A 14,821-nucleotide genomic window follows, 5' to 3' on the forward strand; every position below is an offset into this window, starting at 1 on the left:
CATGGATCCAAGGTTCTTTTTTTACAGGAGACACATGCCCGCACAGAACAATGCATAAGATTTGCTGAATCATGGGGTCCCCACAGATTCTTCACCGATTTCGCTTCCCAAAGCCGTGGGGTCATGACTATCATTCATAAGAGTCTCAAGTTCACCCTCATCTCTTCACACATAGACCCTCAAGGCAGATATGTACTGCTTCATGCTACGCTTCAAAATAAGGAGATCGTCCTGTTGAACATTTACGGTCCCAATATAGATGATCCGGATTTTTATGTACAGGTCTCGTCCCTTCTCGATGGCTTTCCCCTTGTTCCCATCCTCTGGGGGGGGGGGGGGATTTAAATACAATCTTCGATGTGGCCCTCGACAGATCGGGATCCAAACCTCGTCAACTCTCTAGAGCAGCCTACGCAGCACTATCATCCCTGCCATGGCTTGCCATGGTTGATGCATGGAGGTTCTTTTACCCGGATTCCCGCGTTTACTCTTTCTACTCCTCGGTCCACGATTCTTATTCCTGTATTGACAGATGGGTCATCTCCAACGCACTAGTTAAGAATGTCATACAGTTAATGATTCTCCCCAGGACCCTGTCTGACCACTCTCCCGTGACTATCACTATAGACTGGGGACCAGATCCCGGCCGCACGCGATGTTGGAGGCTGAAGCCTCTCTCCCTTCTAGACCCGGAGTTTTGTTCTGAACTCGAGCTATCTATCGAGGAGTTCTTCGATATAAACACAGGCTCGGTGACATCGCAGGCCATTCTGTGGGAGTCTTTCATGGTCTACATCAGAGGGATAGCGCTGTCGAAGGAGAACGGTGTCCTTAGGTTGATCCGCAGGGTCCTCGCCGAGAGTGAATCTAAATTATCGATCCTTGAGGCTAAATGTTCACTTCACTCCACTCCGGGAGCCCTGGCGGACATCGGGGTTGAGTTAGATACGTTCCGATCCCTTGCCGAGCGCGAACAAAAATTCCTGGCATGGCGAGAAAATACGGGGGGGTGAACGCCCGGGCCGATTTCTGGCAAGACTTATTCGTCACGAGATGGGGTCCCCGCATATACTTGAGATTGAGAGATCGGACGGCTCTATGGCTGTCACCTCACAGGACACCAATACAGAATTCTTCACGTTCTATGACACCCTATATTCCAACTCTGATGAGGTGCCGGCGGTGGAGATTGACACCTTTCTCGATACCCTTCCTTTGTCGACTCTCACTCCGGAAGCTGCGGGTTTCCTTGATTCCCCCACTTACGCTTGAGGAGCTCTCTGATGCGATTGACTCCTTATCCTCGGGGAGGGCCCCTGGCTCGGATGGTATCCCAGCTGAATTTTATAAGCGCTATAAATCACTATTGCTCCCTCACCTGATGGGTCTCTGGGAGGAATCGGTTGAAGCTGGTGTATTTCCCCCTTCACTTCGTGAAGCCAGAATCACGGTATTACTTAAATCTGGCAAACCCTCCTCACAATGCGGTTCGTACCACCCGCTCTCACTTATAAATTGCGATGTCAAAATATATGCTAAGGCACTAGCACTCCGGTTGGCTCCCTTCTTGCCTTCCATCATCCATCTGGATCAAGGGGGCTTCATCCCTGGTCGCTCTACCTCTCTGAACCTTAGGCGCCTCTTTAATATAATTAATAGAATAAACCCCGAGACACATGCGGTGGCGGCCACACTTGACATGCAAAAAGCGCTTGATTCGGTTTTGTGGAGGTATTTGTTGCGGGTCCTCGAGAGCTGTAAATTCGGTCCCTCTTTTCTCTCCTGGGTTAAATTGCTCTACTCTGATCCTGTGGCTAGGGTCTGCACCGGCGACCATTGCTCCCCCCTCTTGAGAATCGCCAGGGGGGCGAGACAGGGATGCCCCTTCTCTCCCTTGATATTTGCCATAGCAATAGAGCCCTTCGCTGATATGCTCCGCCAATTTCATGCTCATAGAGGACTCCGTACGGCAGGCCAGGCAGACGTAGTTTCCCTATACGCCGATGATGCTCTGCTGTTTATACGCTCTCCCTCCATCAACTTACCCCCAATGCTGGAAGACGTCATACATTTTGGCCGAATCTCGGGCCTTAAGGTGAATTGCTCGAAATCTATACTCTTCCCTCTTACAGAATGCACCCCCCCCTCCGGACACTCGGGGGTTCACATGGGCCCAGTCTACTTTCACCTACCTGGGGATTGAGATAACGCGCCATTGAGCGCTGACTTTCAATGAGAACTACCAAAAGTATCTCTCACATTTGTCCTCTAGGGTTCTAGACTGGGGCAAACTCCCGATATCCCTCGCAGGCAGGATAGGTCTACTGAAAATGGTAGTGTTGCCCCAGTTACTCTATAAGTTTACCAACATCCCCCTGTGGCCAGGGGTGGGTTTCTTCCGGGAACTGACCCGCATGGCCAATTACTTCCTCTGGCATTCGGGTGCGGTCCGCCTCAAACTGGATACCTTGTCTACCCCTATGGCTTATGGGGGCTTCGGTGCCCCGGATTTTCTTAAATACTGGCTGGTATCCCAAATCCAATATACATCCCACTGGTTCAACACGACGGACCCCCCACCCCCCACATGTTAGACTTGAGAAACTTGCGGTCAGCGACCGTGACATTCGCTCACTGGTGATACAACCCGCCCCTCTGGCACTGGACTCACAGAGCCCGGTCGCCTGCACATCCCTGGCATTGTCAAAAACATGGAAATTGTCCGGTACTGCTCACACCTTTCATGGTAACCTCCCTCTCTGGAACTTCCTGCCGGGGGTCCCTCGGGTGCCACCGGCCATGGTCCGACGCTGGGCCGAGGCGGGATACGAGTTGCTGCGCGATGTGTTTGATCGGGGTGTATTTGTAGAATGGCCCGACCTCCCACTGCCCTTAAGGAGAGGCCAGTGTATATGGCTCCAATACTCATCCCTTCGCAGGATCCTCAAGCGTAACTATCCGACCTTCCCGGCCATGCCACCGGACAACCCCCTCATCGAGGAACTCACCTCCCCCTCACCCACTAGAGGTAAAATATCTAGACTATACACTATGCTGCAGTCCAGATCTATTCCGGAATTCACTAAATTGAGGTGGGCGTGGGAGGTAGACCTTGGTGTCGAAATGTCCGATGAGCGCTGGGCTCATCTGTGTGAACGCACACACCGGGTGTCCTTCAACTCCCGCTTCAAACTGATTCAGTTTAAGGTCCTACATAGATTCCACTACACCCCGATCAGATTGCACCGCATGTCCAGTGATCACCCCTCTAGTTGCCCTAGGTGCGGCATAGATGCTGCCGATTACATCCACATGATTTGGTCCTGTTCCCATCTCTCACAGTTTTGGGAGGCAGTCTGCTCGACGGTGTCTGCTATGCTCGTCTATCTCATCAGCCCCTCCCCGGTGGTATGTCTCTTCCATGACCTTCCGGGCCTCCCCCGGGACTCCAAAAAACTAGCTAGTCTCTGCATGCTCCTCGCTGTACGATCCATCCTATTGTGCTGGCTTCGCCCCTCGCCTCCCATGCACGCCCAATGGCTAAGAGCGGTCACGTGGGCCTCAGACTCCGAGGAAGCCTGGTCTCACCTACAACCCACCCACTCTAGGCCCAGGAACATCTGGCTCAGATTCCGTTCTTATATGTCAGACCTGAAAACGACACCGGCCACATCTCCTCCAACTGCCTCCCCCCACCGACCCGAGCTCTCGCCCCATAATAGTATTCTAACATACTGCTCATGTTATAAAAGTGCCCAATGGCTGTGTTCCTTTGCAATGTAACCTTTGTTTGGCTATACTGTGTATTTTTGTATTCATATTGTACTTGCCTGGCGTTGTTCGCCTGTTTTTTGCTGCCACGCTAAATGAATAAAAAGAAGTTTAAAAAAAAACACAAGGTTCAAGTCACAATGTTCTGAGGTTTACCCAGAAACACATTACAAAAGGTTCCCCTCGAGGACGGCAACATTAATCCCGCCTTACTCACGGCAGACTAGCTCAAGGGGCTGCCGTAGTCTGTCTCCCACCAAAACGATCCAGTGAAGTGTGAGGAGGCTTTATCAATTCAGATTGCTGGGCTGGACGGGGGTGAGAATAAGGGTAAGGATAGGGCCAAATGCAAATCCAAATCCAATGTCTGGGGGAATGATTGCCGTTACTACAGGCACTAATTAGTTATAATCCCACCAATGATGTCACATGGCCAAACCAGTAATAAAATGAAAATTTAAAAAGTAGATGGCATCAGGGAAGCACCATATACAACTACTGGCCACAAGCCTATTATGCTGTTCTCTACGTAGGCTTTGCTCGCCCCCTCGGACCTCCAGCTGGGTGTCAACCTCTTGCCACTTAAAAACTTCCTTTTTTTAGTTTCCTGATGGTCACAAGCTGCCTCAAAAAGAACAGGCAGGCAGCTCACCATTGCACTGTATGTAAATGCTGCTCACCTCTAAATCCACGTGTCCAGGAAGTGCTAGAATGTAATAGTAATGGTCAGCTAGACGGCAGTAGCAGTCTCACAAACACGAAACATACTGCATACAGACTTCACGCGCTCTGCGCAGGGCAGTGTGTTTTGACAGTGTAGATATTACTGTTAATAAGGCTTGCTCAGATTTCAGAGAACTTATACCCAGAGTCATATATTATATGTGGGTCAGGGACATGATAACAACAATACACCATCACCTGTTTTGGTAGCCCAGAAAGGCACTTCCTTTCAGGAGACAAATACTGCGTCTCATCCCAAGGGATCTCCTCAACACCCTGGGCCTCGTCTCCTCCGAGGTGATCCCCCCCCCCACCCCCCGCAGTACACCACCCCCAAGGTCAGGATCAGGAAGCGGCTGCCTTTCCCTGGCCACCTGGGAGACGACTTTAGGTAGGGTTTCAGTAAGGGATCCGTAGGATTCTTCACAGTGCCCAGAAATATATAAAACATTTAACTATATTTTGTGAAAACATGTTCGTATATGCTGCCCATTGGTAGAGCTAATCAATATTTTATGACTATTAATGACGGAGAAGTAGGATTACAAGTAACATTTACTTCCAGAAGGCAGATGAGGGGCTATGCAATGAAACATCTATATACTGTTTTGCATGAATTTCTAAAGTGGTAAATCAGACAGTGCAAAAAGTCAATTGGGGCAGATGGTCTCCAGAATGTCATGTAAGGACGGCATGGTTATCAGAAGCATGACAGATACAAGAAGTACAATCAAAGGGTGTTTTTAACAGTATTTGGGTGAGAAACAACTCCTAATCTAAACCTAAATCTAAGATGGGAGCCAGCTACGACCATCATAGTAAAGAAAACGCTGTCATAGTGGTGTTGTGTCAAAACAAAATGGCGTATACAAAAATAAACTATTGCCAAATCCTTACTCTAGATAAACAGGGTTCAGGACAATGATATGTACAACAAAAGAGTGTAATGCAAACTAAAAAGGTCCAAAAGGGTTTCGGTAGTTCAGGATTGATGAACTAATACACTGCCTTCCCCATGTTGCATCACGGGGCAAGGCGGAACAGTGGCATGACAGAGAACCCCTTGAGGCAATCAGCATCTGGAAGCCATTTCTTTCAAAAAGGCAGGATCCCTCGGAATCCATGTCTTTTGCTTGGCAGCGCAAGATTTTACCCAAGCTCTCACCATGCGGGATTCCCCTCTTCTGCGTTTTTCTCGCGATACCCCTTTGTTGGGTTCACCTTGGTCTTTGCCCCACTGTTCAGTCACTTTATCAAAATGCGGGATTCATCCTCCCTTGCTTTCACTTGGCATCCCTCCGGCGGGTTCACTGTAGCCTTCAAATCACAATTCAGTTAACATTACCGTTTCTATCAGCTGATAGCATTCAGAAACTCAATGTAGTTAAAACATACGATTCAATTTCACCGGTTCACTTGGGCCCCCCACACCCTCCTCCAGGCTCAGACCTTTCTCTGTAGGCAGTTCTGGCTTCCTTGATTGGGCATTCGCCAGCATAAAACGTGTGTCTTTGTAATCTTTCATGCTTTCACTTTTACGTACTTGACAGTTCGATAGACTTCTGATAGGCGTCTCGTCAGGCCACTCTGTTACATTGTAGCAAGTGAGTTTAATTTTCACAATCAAGCTTCCCTTTCTCACGGCTGACGTCCTACGCGCAACCCACAAAACTGGATACAGTTCAAAGGTTTATACCGGCCGCCTGACATCTGCAGTTCCTTTCACTTATTGTCAAAGACTTTCGACTGTACGAGTGGGTTTGTACCCTTGACCTTCTCCTGGTATGACCACTCACTAGTCACCTCCTTTCTTAGTTATTTTCTCTCGCGGCTTCTCTCACATTCACAATCTCGGCATTCTTCATTCTTGCTACAATGTGCTTTTGCTCGCGGTTTCCTCGACAACCCGACGAGTACTTCAAACGTTAATGTCCTTTTCATACACCAACACAAGCCGGTCTCCCTTTTCAATCACCGGCAGCGGTTGATGCAATTTATCAAGACCTTCCACTCAGTCAAGGCTTATGGCGCAGCACAGCTGGCCTCCTTTTTAAGTGCTCACGCTGCACATGAAGGAGGTACCGCTGTGACCTTCGGCAGTGCCAGGGAGTTGCCCCTTTGGGATTCTGTAGCAACTTTCACCCCGCAGCTGGTAGGAAAACACCCTTTTTCTCACTTCCCGGTCCTGTCTGCTCTGCTTCCATATTCGCATCGCTTTCCCAGGAATTCCCGCCATTCCGTTCTGCTGGTCTGGCTTGCTTCGGTTGCCCTTCTCGTCTTGCTCTCCGGGTGCTCTCATGCTCCGCCTTTTATCCCAGTGAGCAAAAGTAACAGGTTAAGTGCTTGACTCTGGTTGACCCTGATGTTGGGACATGTCAAACAGACTGGTTGTGTGCTAGTCAGTCTTTCCCTGAAGTGCTTTGTCCGTTCAGCAGAGTGTGTGTAGGAAAGGCGGGGGGGATAAAGTTCCTAGCTAGTACATGGAATTAGGGTGTTCTACAGGGAAATGGGTACCGGGATACTGCCTCTCTCCTCCGGGTGCCCCACTCCCCAGGTACCCCTCATCCAGGTGATCCTCCCGCACTGGTCCACCCCCGGGGTCTGGATCACCGGCCACCTGGATGACAGATCCCAAGGAACTAGTCGGTGAGACACCCTTTGGTTTCTCACATCAGAATATGAAAACTGTACTCTATCAGAACAAGACTGCCCTAATGCATGAAGGAAGATGAAGACTTGAGAAACAACTTGTGCTACACATTTTTCTTCCCCAAAGGGCTGTTCTCTGCTTCACCTTCTGGCGTAAACAACCGCTGGGGAAGTCTCCAAGCTGTACACAACAGGAAATTAAAATGGGGTAATTGACACATTCAGTAAAAAGCTGGAACGACTTTGGAATCCCTCTTAATTCTTGCACCTTGGGATAAATCGGGAATTGGGGAATCGGGCATCAGAGAGACAGCTTATGACAGAGGCACCAACCGCAGAGTGAACTGAGGTTAGAGAATGATGTCTCATACTTTCAAAGCTTGCAAGCTTAAACACTGGATTCCTGTGGGTTTATGGGATGATGGGAGAGAGAAAGTGAAAATAAAGAAACATTCAACATTCCGAAACTAGAAAAAGCAAATTAGAAACCCTCTTAATGACCACAACAACCTACATGTGGTCTGTTAATTAACATTTTTAGGATGAATACATTGGCCATCAACTGAAAGTCAAATGGTAGTAACACATTGGGAATACCTTTGCCATTAAGTAAAACGAACAAAGCAGGAGCTGGTCCAAGTGCCTATCCTTCATTAGATCAGTGCAGTTAACCAAGGTATACTCGAAACATGTCCAAATTTTCCTGAGTAAGTCATTGGAAACATCCAGTTTAAGGCACAAATCGCGGAGGCGTACACTTGCTAAATGATATACCTAAGGAAGACAAAATAATTGACAACCTTAGTGTTAAAGTTACTGGCCTGTGGCAATTAATTTCCAACATCGATGTATTACGCAGCGTTAGATGCCACATTGCATAATTGCACTGGTATCCTTTGAGGCTGCCAGAACATGGTCATTAAAACACAAACAATTTAAAAACAAATGTAAAACACATACACCTTTCAGCATAAAAATGACTACTTTCTAACTGCTGCTTATAATGTCTTCAGATCCCTGAATACTTTAGAAAAGATTGCATGATAGCCTGGGGAGGAATGCAGAACCAACATTTTTCTTAATACATTTTTTTAAAAAAAACATGCTGTATTTGGGTATCATTCCATGCTTAGTATGACATGCATTACTTACCGTAATAGCATTTCTGACAATTGTATCTGCTTAGATTCACATGCTGTGCATATAGTCCGACATCTACTGGTAATCGCAGAGTATTGCATCTGGTCTTTCAAGGATCGAAAGGGGACGTCGACGTGGTCATGCTTGTAACACTATCCCTAATGTGAGGTGTAGGGTACCCAAGACCATGTCGAGGTCCCACTGTGTTTTTCCTGCCAGTAAGAAGCCTTATGACTAACGAAGTGAGTACAGATAGAGAGAAAGTAGTAAGATGTCTATGTTCCTTCCAATCTGAGCAGGGAAGAAGGGGGGTATGTGAATCCAAGCAGATACAATCATCAGAAATGATATTACGGTAAGTAATGCAAGTCTTCTGATGCTAGTGATTCTGCTTAGTCACATACTGTGCATAGATTAGCGAGCAGTACCCAGAGTTGGAGGTGGGGTGTGAGAAGGAACAATAGTAAATATTATAGGTTACTCACCGTAGTGACTACCGTACTCTTAGCCCTTCCACACTGCATGGGTGTCCCTTCCTAGGGACAGGAGACGAAACCTTTTTCACCAGAAAAAACCTTCTTCCCCTTTAAATTTAGAGGCGCGTGAGGGTGCGGCCTTGGGAGCAAACGCTGCCCTGACTCCGCCCTGCGGCTCCATACCCCAGACCCCAATGACGTGACGACAATAGATTTAACATTGCCTAATGACACCAGTATTATCAGGGGGGAGGCTGGTGGGACGTTTGGAGGAAAGGGAACTAAGGACTAAGAGTATGTTAGTCACTACGGTGAGTAATTTACAATTACTCTTCCATCCCGTCCCCTTTCCTGCATACTCGCGCGATTACAACTGAAGGTAGCCCCAGGGTGGAGAGGAGACCCTCCTTAAGCAAATAGGTTCCTGAGAACCGCCGGTCCGAAAGCCGCATCAGATCTAGAGCCGGCATCCAAACAGTAATGCTTGCAGAAAGCAGAGGGAGTGGCCCAAATGGCCGCCCCGCTTATGACTTGCCAAGGGACATGGTGCTGGAAAGCGATGGCCGTTGCCTGGCCCTGACTGCGTGGGAATGCATGTTGGCCGGCAGAGGCTTGTGCTGGCCCTCGGATGCTTCTTTGATGGCTGAGACCATCCAGCGAGAAATGGAGGCCCGATAGCCTGGTCTTGAGCCTCCGAAAGTGACAAACAGGGTGTCCGATTTGCGGAAGCCCTTGGTCCTGTCCAAGTACAATTTCAGTGTTAAACCAGAAGTATCCACTATGCTGCGTAAAAGAAAAAAATATAGTTGAATTCAAAGCAACTTAATTTGTTTTGTATCCTGTACCACGGATATCAGTATTATTTTTTGCCACTACATTTTTTCTCTGAGAACATTCCTTAATTTTGACAATGTCATTTATTTTGCATTTACAAAAAGAAATGTACATAAATGTGAATATGCAATCTAAAGTGATAAAGCAGAAAAAAAGGATCAAAAGAGACATTTGGTTCAATTTTTGCAAATAATTGAATATAGACAGTGAATAAACCAATAAGTCAATAAATACAAAATAGACAGTGAATGAACCAATAAGTCAATAAATACAAATAGTACAAAAATGAAAAGGCAAATGTCCATAATAACAAAGGGAAATCCTAACAGCCCAAAATTCAACATAGCAGGTGCCGCTATTTCATGAAAGCAGGTCTGCCCATAGTACAATTTCAGGGCAGGTCTGACATCCAGGCAGTGCAGCCCTCTCTGTGCTTCGTCCTTCGGATCGGCAAAGAACATAGGAAGGACTATTTCCTTGTTCAAGTGGAAAGCAGACAGCAACTTGTGCAGAAATGCTGCATGTGTCTGCAGGACTACTTTGTCCCTGTGAAAGGTAGTATATGGTTGCGAGGCGACCAGCGCCTGGATTTCGCTGCCTCTACGAGCCGAGGTGAGGCAGACTAATAAGGCTGCCTTGATGGTGAGCATCCTGATGTCCGCGGACGCCATTGGCTCAAACGGTTTGTGCGCGAGTGCGCCCAAGACTATAAAAGGTACCACACAGAGTGCAACCTCTTGATGGGCGGGTAGAGCCTTGCGAGTCCCAGCAAAGGTTTCTTGACAATAGCATTGGAGGAGGCGAAGATCCCCTCCACTGAGTTCCTGTATGCCCCGATGGCTGCGAGTTATGTACAGCAGGTGCCCACCTGCACCGCCAGAGAGGGCGAGGTGCGCCGAGAAGGAGAGCACGTCATCCAAAGTACATGCCAGGTGGTCGATTTCCTTTGAGTCCGCCCAGTGGCAGAACCTGGTCCATTAACTTTTATACTGGGCCCTGGTAGCTTTGCCCCTTGCGCCCTGTATGATTTCCAGATTAGCCTGGCAGAAACTGAGTTGCCGCAGCGTTACCTGCTCAGCCTGCCTGCCTCCAGGTTGGATTCCCCCGGGAGGTGGACTGTCGTGAGGTAGATGTCGTTTTCCAGGGCCCACTCCCACATGCTGATTGCCAGTCTGCACAGAGGAGGGGATCTGGTGCCTCCCTGCTTGTTGATGATGCTGGTCGAGTTGTCTGTCTGGATGAGGACAACCTTTCCCTTGGGAATTGGTAGGAATGCCCTGAGCACTAGCCAGATGGCGTTCAGCTCTAACCAATTGATGTGGTACTCCTGCTCCTGTAGAGTCCAGGTGCCATGGACCAAGGGATCGTCCAGAGTGGCTCCCCAGCCCTCGAGCGAGAAATCTGTGGTCACGGTGACCTGCGGGATGGGCGGTCGAAAGGGCTTGCCCATCCTTAGGTTGCAGTCCCTGGACCACCAAGTTAGGTCTGGGTGGAGAGATGGAGGAACGTTGATCAACTCGGATTGGGAGCCCCGCTCCTGGTTCCATAAGGCCGCGAAGTGCAGCTGAATCCTCCTCATCCTGAATCTCGTGTGTGGAACGGCTAATAGGACCGCCACCAAGAGACCCAGGAGTGGCTGGTAGCACCATGCCCAGGCCACCTCTCTGCTGAGGAAGTGGGTGGTGGCCCTCTTGATGGCCGAGATCTTGTCCTCCGACAGAAATACCTTCTCGGAGCATTTGTGCCAGATGAGGCCCAAGAATGTCAGAGCCTGCGTGGGCTGCAGCTGCGACTTCTTGAGATTGAGCAAGAAGCCCAAATCGCCCAGTGTGTTCATAAGGGCATGGGAAGAGTGGTGAACCGCTTCCGGAGATGTAGCCCTGACGAGCCAGTCGTCGAGGTACAGGTAGATGTGGAGGCCCTGCGCTCTGAGGAGGGCAGCCACCGTATTCATAAACCTGGTAAAGACCCTGGGGGCCGAGTTGAGGCCAAAAGGAAGGAGCTTGTAATTGAAATGGTAGCCCATGATCCTGAACGGTAGGAAAGAATGATGGGGCTGCCAAATCCGGACGTGTAGGTACGCGTCCTTCAGATCCAGGGAGCACATCCAGTTTCCCTTGCACAGAGTCTCAGCTATAAAAGCTGGTGTAACAATCTTGAATTTTTGTAGCGGTAAGGAGAGGTTGAGGGTGGAGAGGTTCAGCACAACTCTCTGGTTCTTCTGAATGGCGAAATTCCTAGTGTAAAAGCCCAAGCCTCGCTGGGAGGCTGGGACTTCCTCCACTGCCTGGCTCTCTACGAGCGACCGGATCTCCGCCAGAAGAGTTGCTGTCCCAATTTGAGGGAGTGGAGGGGAGGAGGGAGTTGAGGCTGGGATGGGTAGGCGGTACCCCGTGGATACTATGGAGAGGATCCAGGTGTCCGCGACATTCTGGCACCAGAAATGTGCATGGAGAGCAAGCCTGCCCCCTCCACCACCCACTGGAGACACGTGGACCCGAAGAGGCGTGTCATGCCTTCTTTCCCTCGGAGGCTGTCACAGAGGGGGACTGTAAAAAGCCCTTACCCCGCCCCCTTTTTGTTGCTTGCGCTGGGTCTGAGAAGGCCGAGCAGTCAGGCTGCCTGGATCTCTGTTCCTGGAAGCTGTGGCACTCTCCGTACGTCCTACCCCTGTCAGAGCGCTGCTGTGACTGGGTGTACGACTTGAGCGTGGTCTTTGTCAAGATGGATAAAGACCCGGCCGTTTGTGAGATGTTTTTCTTCTTGTGCAGCTGTTCGTCCGTGGTGGCGTGAAAGAGGCCCTGTGCCCCACCCACCCCTCGAATGGCAGATCTAATATGCGTTCCTGGACGTCCGGGTTGAATTTCGTTGCCCGGAGACAGGCTGTCCTCATGTCTGTGGTGATAGAGATGGCACAGCCAGAGGTGTCAATATGGGCCACGGTGGATTCCATGAGGTCCTGCGCCGCCAGCTTGGCCTCAGCCAGTCCCGCCTTAAAACGTGATAGGCTCTGCATAGGGAATTCCAGGAGGAAGGAAGAAATCTGCAATTTCCCACCATAACGTTTGGATAGTGGCCGCCAGCATGGCAACGGCATTGGCCTGACGAAGATGTAAGGAATGCGTTGGGAATACAGCTTCTTCCCATACGCCTCCAAGATCTTCTCCTCATTGACTAGTAGCGTCACTGCTGTGGAGGTTGATGATGACTGAGGCTTGAAGTATAGTTATGCTGCAGTGATCACCGAGGGGTGCGGCTGAGGATGGGCCGATAGCAAGAGTGAATCCCCCCTACATCTGCCTGTACATGGCGTCCAGGCGTCGATTGACCGGCTGGACAGAGTGGGGCTTGAGCCAACCCTTCTTGGCCAGGGAGACTACATCGGTTTGCAGAAAAATCCCTGTTTTCGCAGAGGGGTGTCGCGTGAGGACTTCAGCCAGGACCCCCTCTGCCGGCTGCTCGACCTCGGGTTGGGGTAGGCCCACATACTCCGCCACCCCTGCAAGAGGTTTGTGGAAGGTGCTGGCTGAGGTGGGCATGTCAGGATCCTCCTCCTCATACGTATCCTGTGGATCAGGAGGTTCCTGCGAAGGTGGAAGAGTAGCTGGAGCCGGAGGCTGGGGAACGCGGCTGGAGGCTGAGGAGGCTGGTACGGAACCGCCTGAGGAATCTGCTGGGGAGCCGGAGGTAGCGACTGCGCCGGGAGTGCATGAGCTTGTGGTGCCGGTAGCATTGAAGGGAGGACCTCCCTGATGGCGTCCTTGAGGATAACCCCCATTCGAGGTGACTTTATGAGCCCAAGGAACCTCTTGAAGAACCCCTCTTCACTGGGAGGAGAGGTGGTAGCGGTTACTGACGGGGTAGCCGGGGGATGCTGGAGCCGTTGCATACCCTGCCCATATGGATGCAGTGGGAAACTGCCCTGTGCCTAAGGATAGGCTGCAGGCCATGTACCTGGTTGAGGCCAGTCCCACCTTGACAGTTCTTCGCCGAAATCCTGGAATGGCTTTGGATGGGTGTCGCTGCAGCCATCTTCTCGAGCTGCCTGCCAGTGCCTGCGCCAGTGTTGCTCGGCTTGCTGGACCCAGCCTCCTCCAAGACTCTTGCGTGTGGATCACAAGGCATTCCCTGCTCCTCGGGCCTAGACCCGGTAGGTGTGACACCCTCGACCCGGGGGTCGGTAGAGCTGCGTTTAGGCGCTCCCTCAGACATATTGCCGGTACAAGGGCGTAGCCCCTCGGCCATACTGCCGGTACAAGGGCGGAGCCCCTCGGATGACAAACCGGTACCAGAACCTTCCGGTCCCTCAACACTGACACCGGGAGGATCCAAGGATCCCTCGGCTAGAAGGCTGGTAGCTGCAGCAGACTCGGTGCACATGCTGGTACAAGGACCTGAGCAGTCCCTCCTGCACGGGCGAGTCCTTGGGAAGGACTCTCCCTTGCGGGTGCGATGGAAAATAGCGGCCCTACCTTGGGACTGGCTCGGTGTTTCGCAAAGTTCTTGCGGTTCTCCCTCCACCTGGCTAGTCTAATCTTCAGCGATTTCGATGACAGCGTGTCGCACGCTGTACAAGCTTGCCCACCGTGGTCTGGGCCAAGGCAACGTAGGCAGAGGGCATGGGGGGCTGAAGTTGAGAAGAGCCCTTTGCAGGATGGACACCTACTGAATCCTGTGGAAGTTGGCATGCGCCGGAGAGGAGCGCAACGCCCGAGGAGAGTGTGCTCTAGGCTTAAAGGGCAGATCTCTCTTGGCAAGAGTGTAGCAGGGTGTGATGCAGTTTACAATCCACTGTAAAATGGCTGACTTAGAGACAGGATCTCCTTCTGTGTGTGCGTTCCTGTCACCGGAGTGTACACTCCCCATAGCAGAACTGGTGGCCTGCTGCCAACGTGGCTGCTCCGAAGATAAGTCAATGGCCTCTGTGTCTGAGCCACAGCCGTCGCTCACTTGCTCATCACTCGAGGCGCCTGTGGCGGCAGGGGGAGCTTCCCCTCGGCCTGCTGCATGGCGTAGGCCGCCCCCTTTAACTTGCTGTTCTTTTATCGTCTTAGGACATAAAAGCTTCCAAGACCGTCAGGACTCCTTGTGGTGATCTCGTTGTGTGTCTTTCCAGGGATACTTGAAAGAAGGGCAACATTTAAAAAGGAGTCCTGTCCATAGCTCAGGTTTATAGCGATAGCAAGACCAGACAGGAAAAGAGAGGGGAGAATGAAATCTATTCTTGA

General features: G+C 50.5%; 1 protein-coding gene across 3 annotated transcripts in view; it reads right to left on the reverse strand.

Moving 5' to 3' along the window:
- The window catches only part of RBL1 (RB transcriptional corepressor like 1), a 1,112,731-nt gene that overhangs the window by 422,664 nt on the left and 675,246 nt on the right, over window positions 1–14,821 (reverse strand). For all 3 annotated transcript variants that reach the window (XM_069652118.1, XM_069652119.1, XM_069652120.1), the window contains one exon: window positions 7,741–7,917. In XM_069652118.1, the coding sequence (XP_069508219.1) occupies window positions 7,741–7,917 (177 nt within the window). The remainder of the gene's footprint in view (window positions 1–7,740; window positions 7,918–14,821) is intronic.

The sequence above is a fragment of the Ambystoma mexicanum genome, chromosome 3p (assembly GCF_040938575.1).
Source record: "Ambystoma mexicanum isolate Mex_15411 chromosome 3p, UKY_AmexF1_1, whole genome shotgun sequence".
NCBI lineage: Eukaryota > Metazoa > Chordata > Amphibia > Caudata > Ambystomatidae > Ambystoma > Ambystoma mexicanum.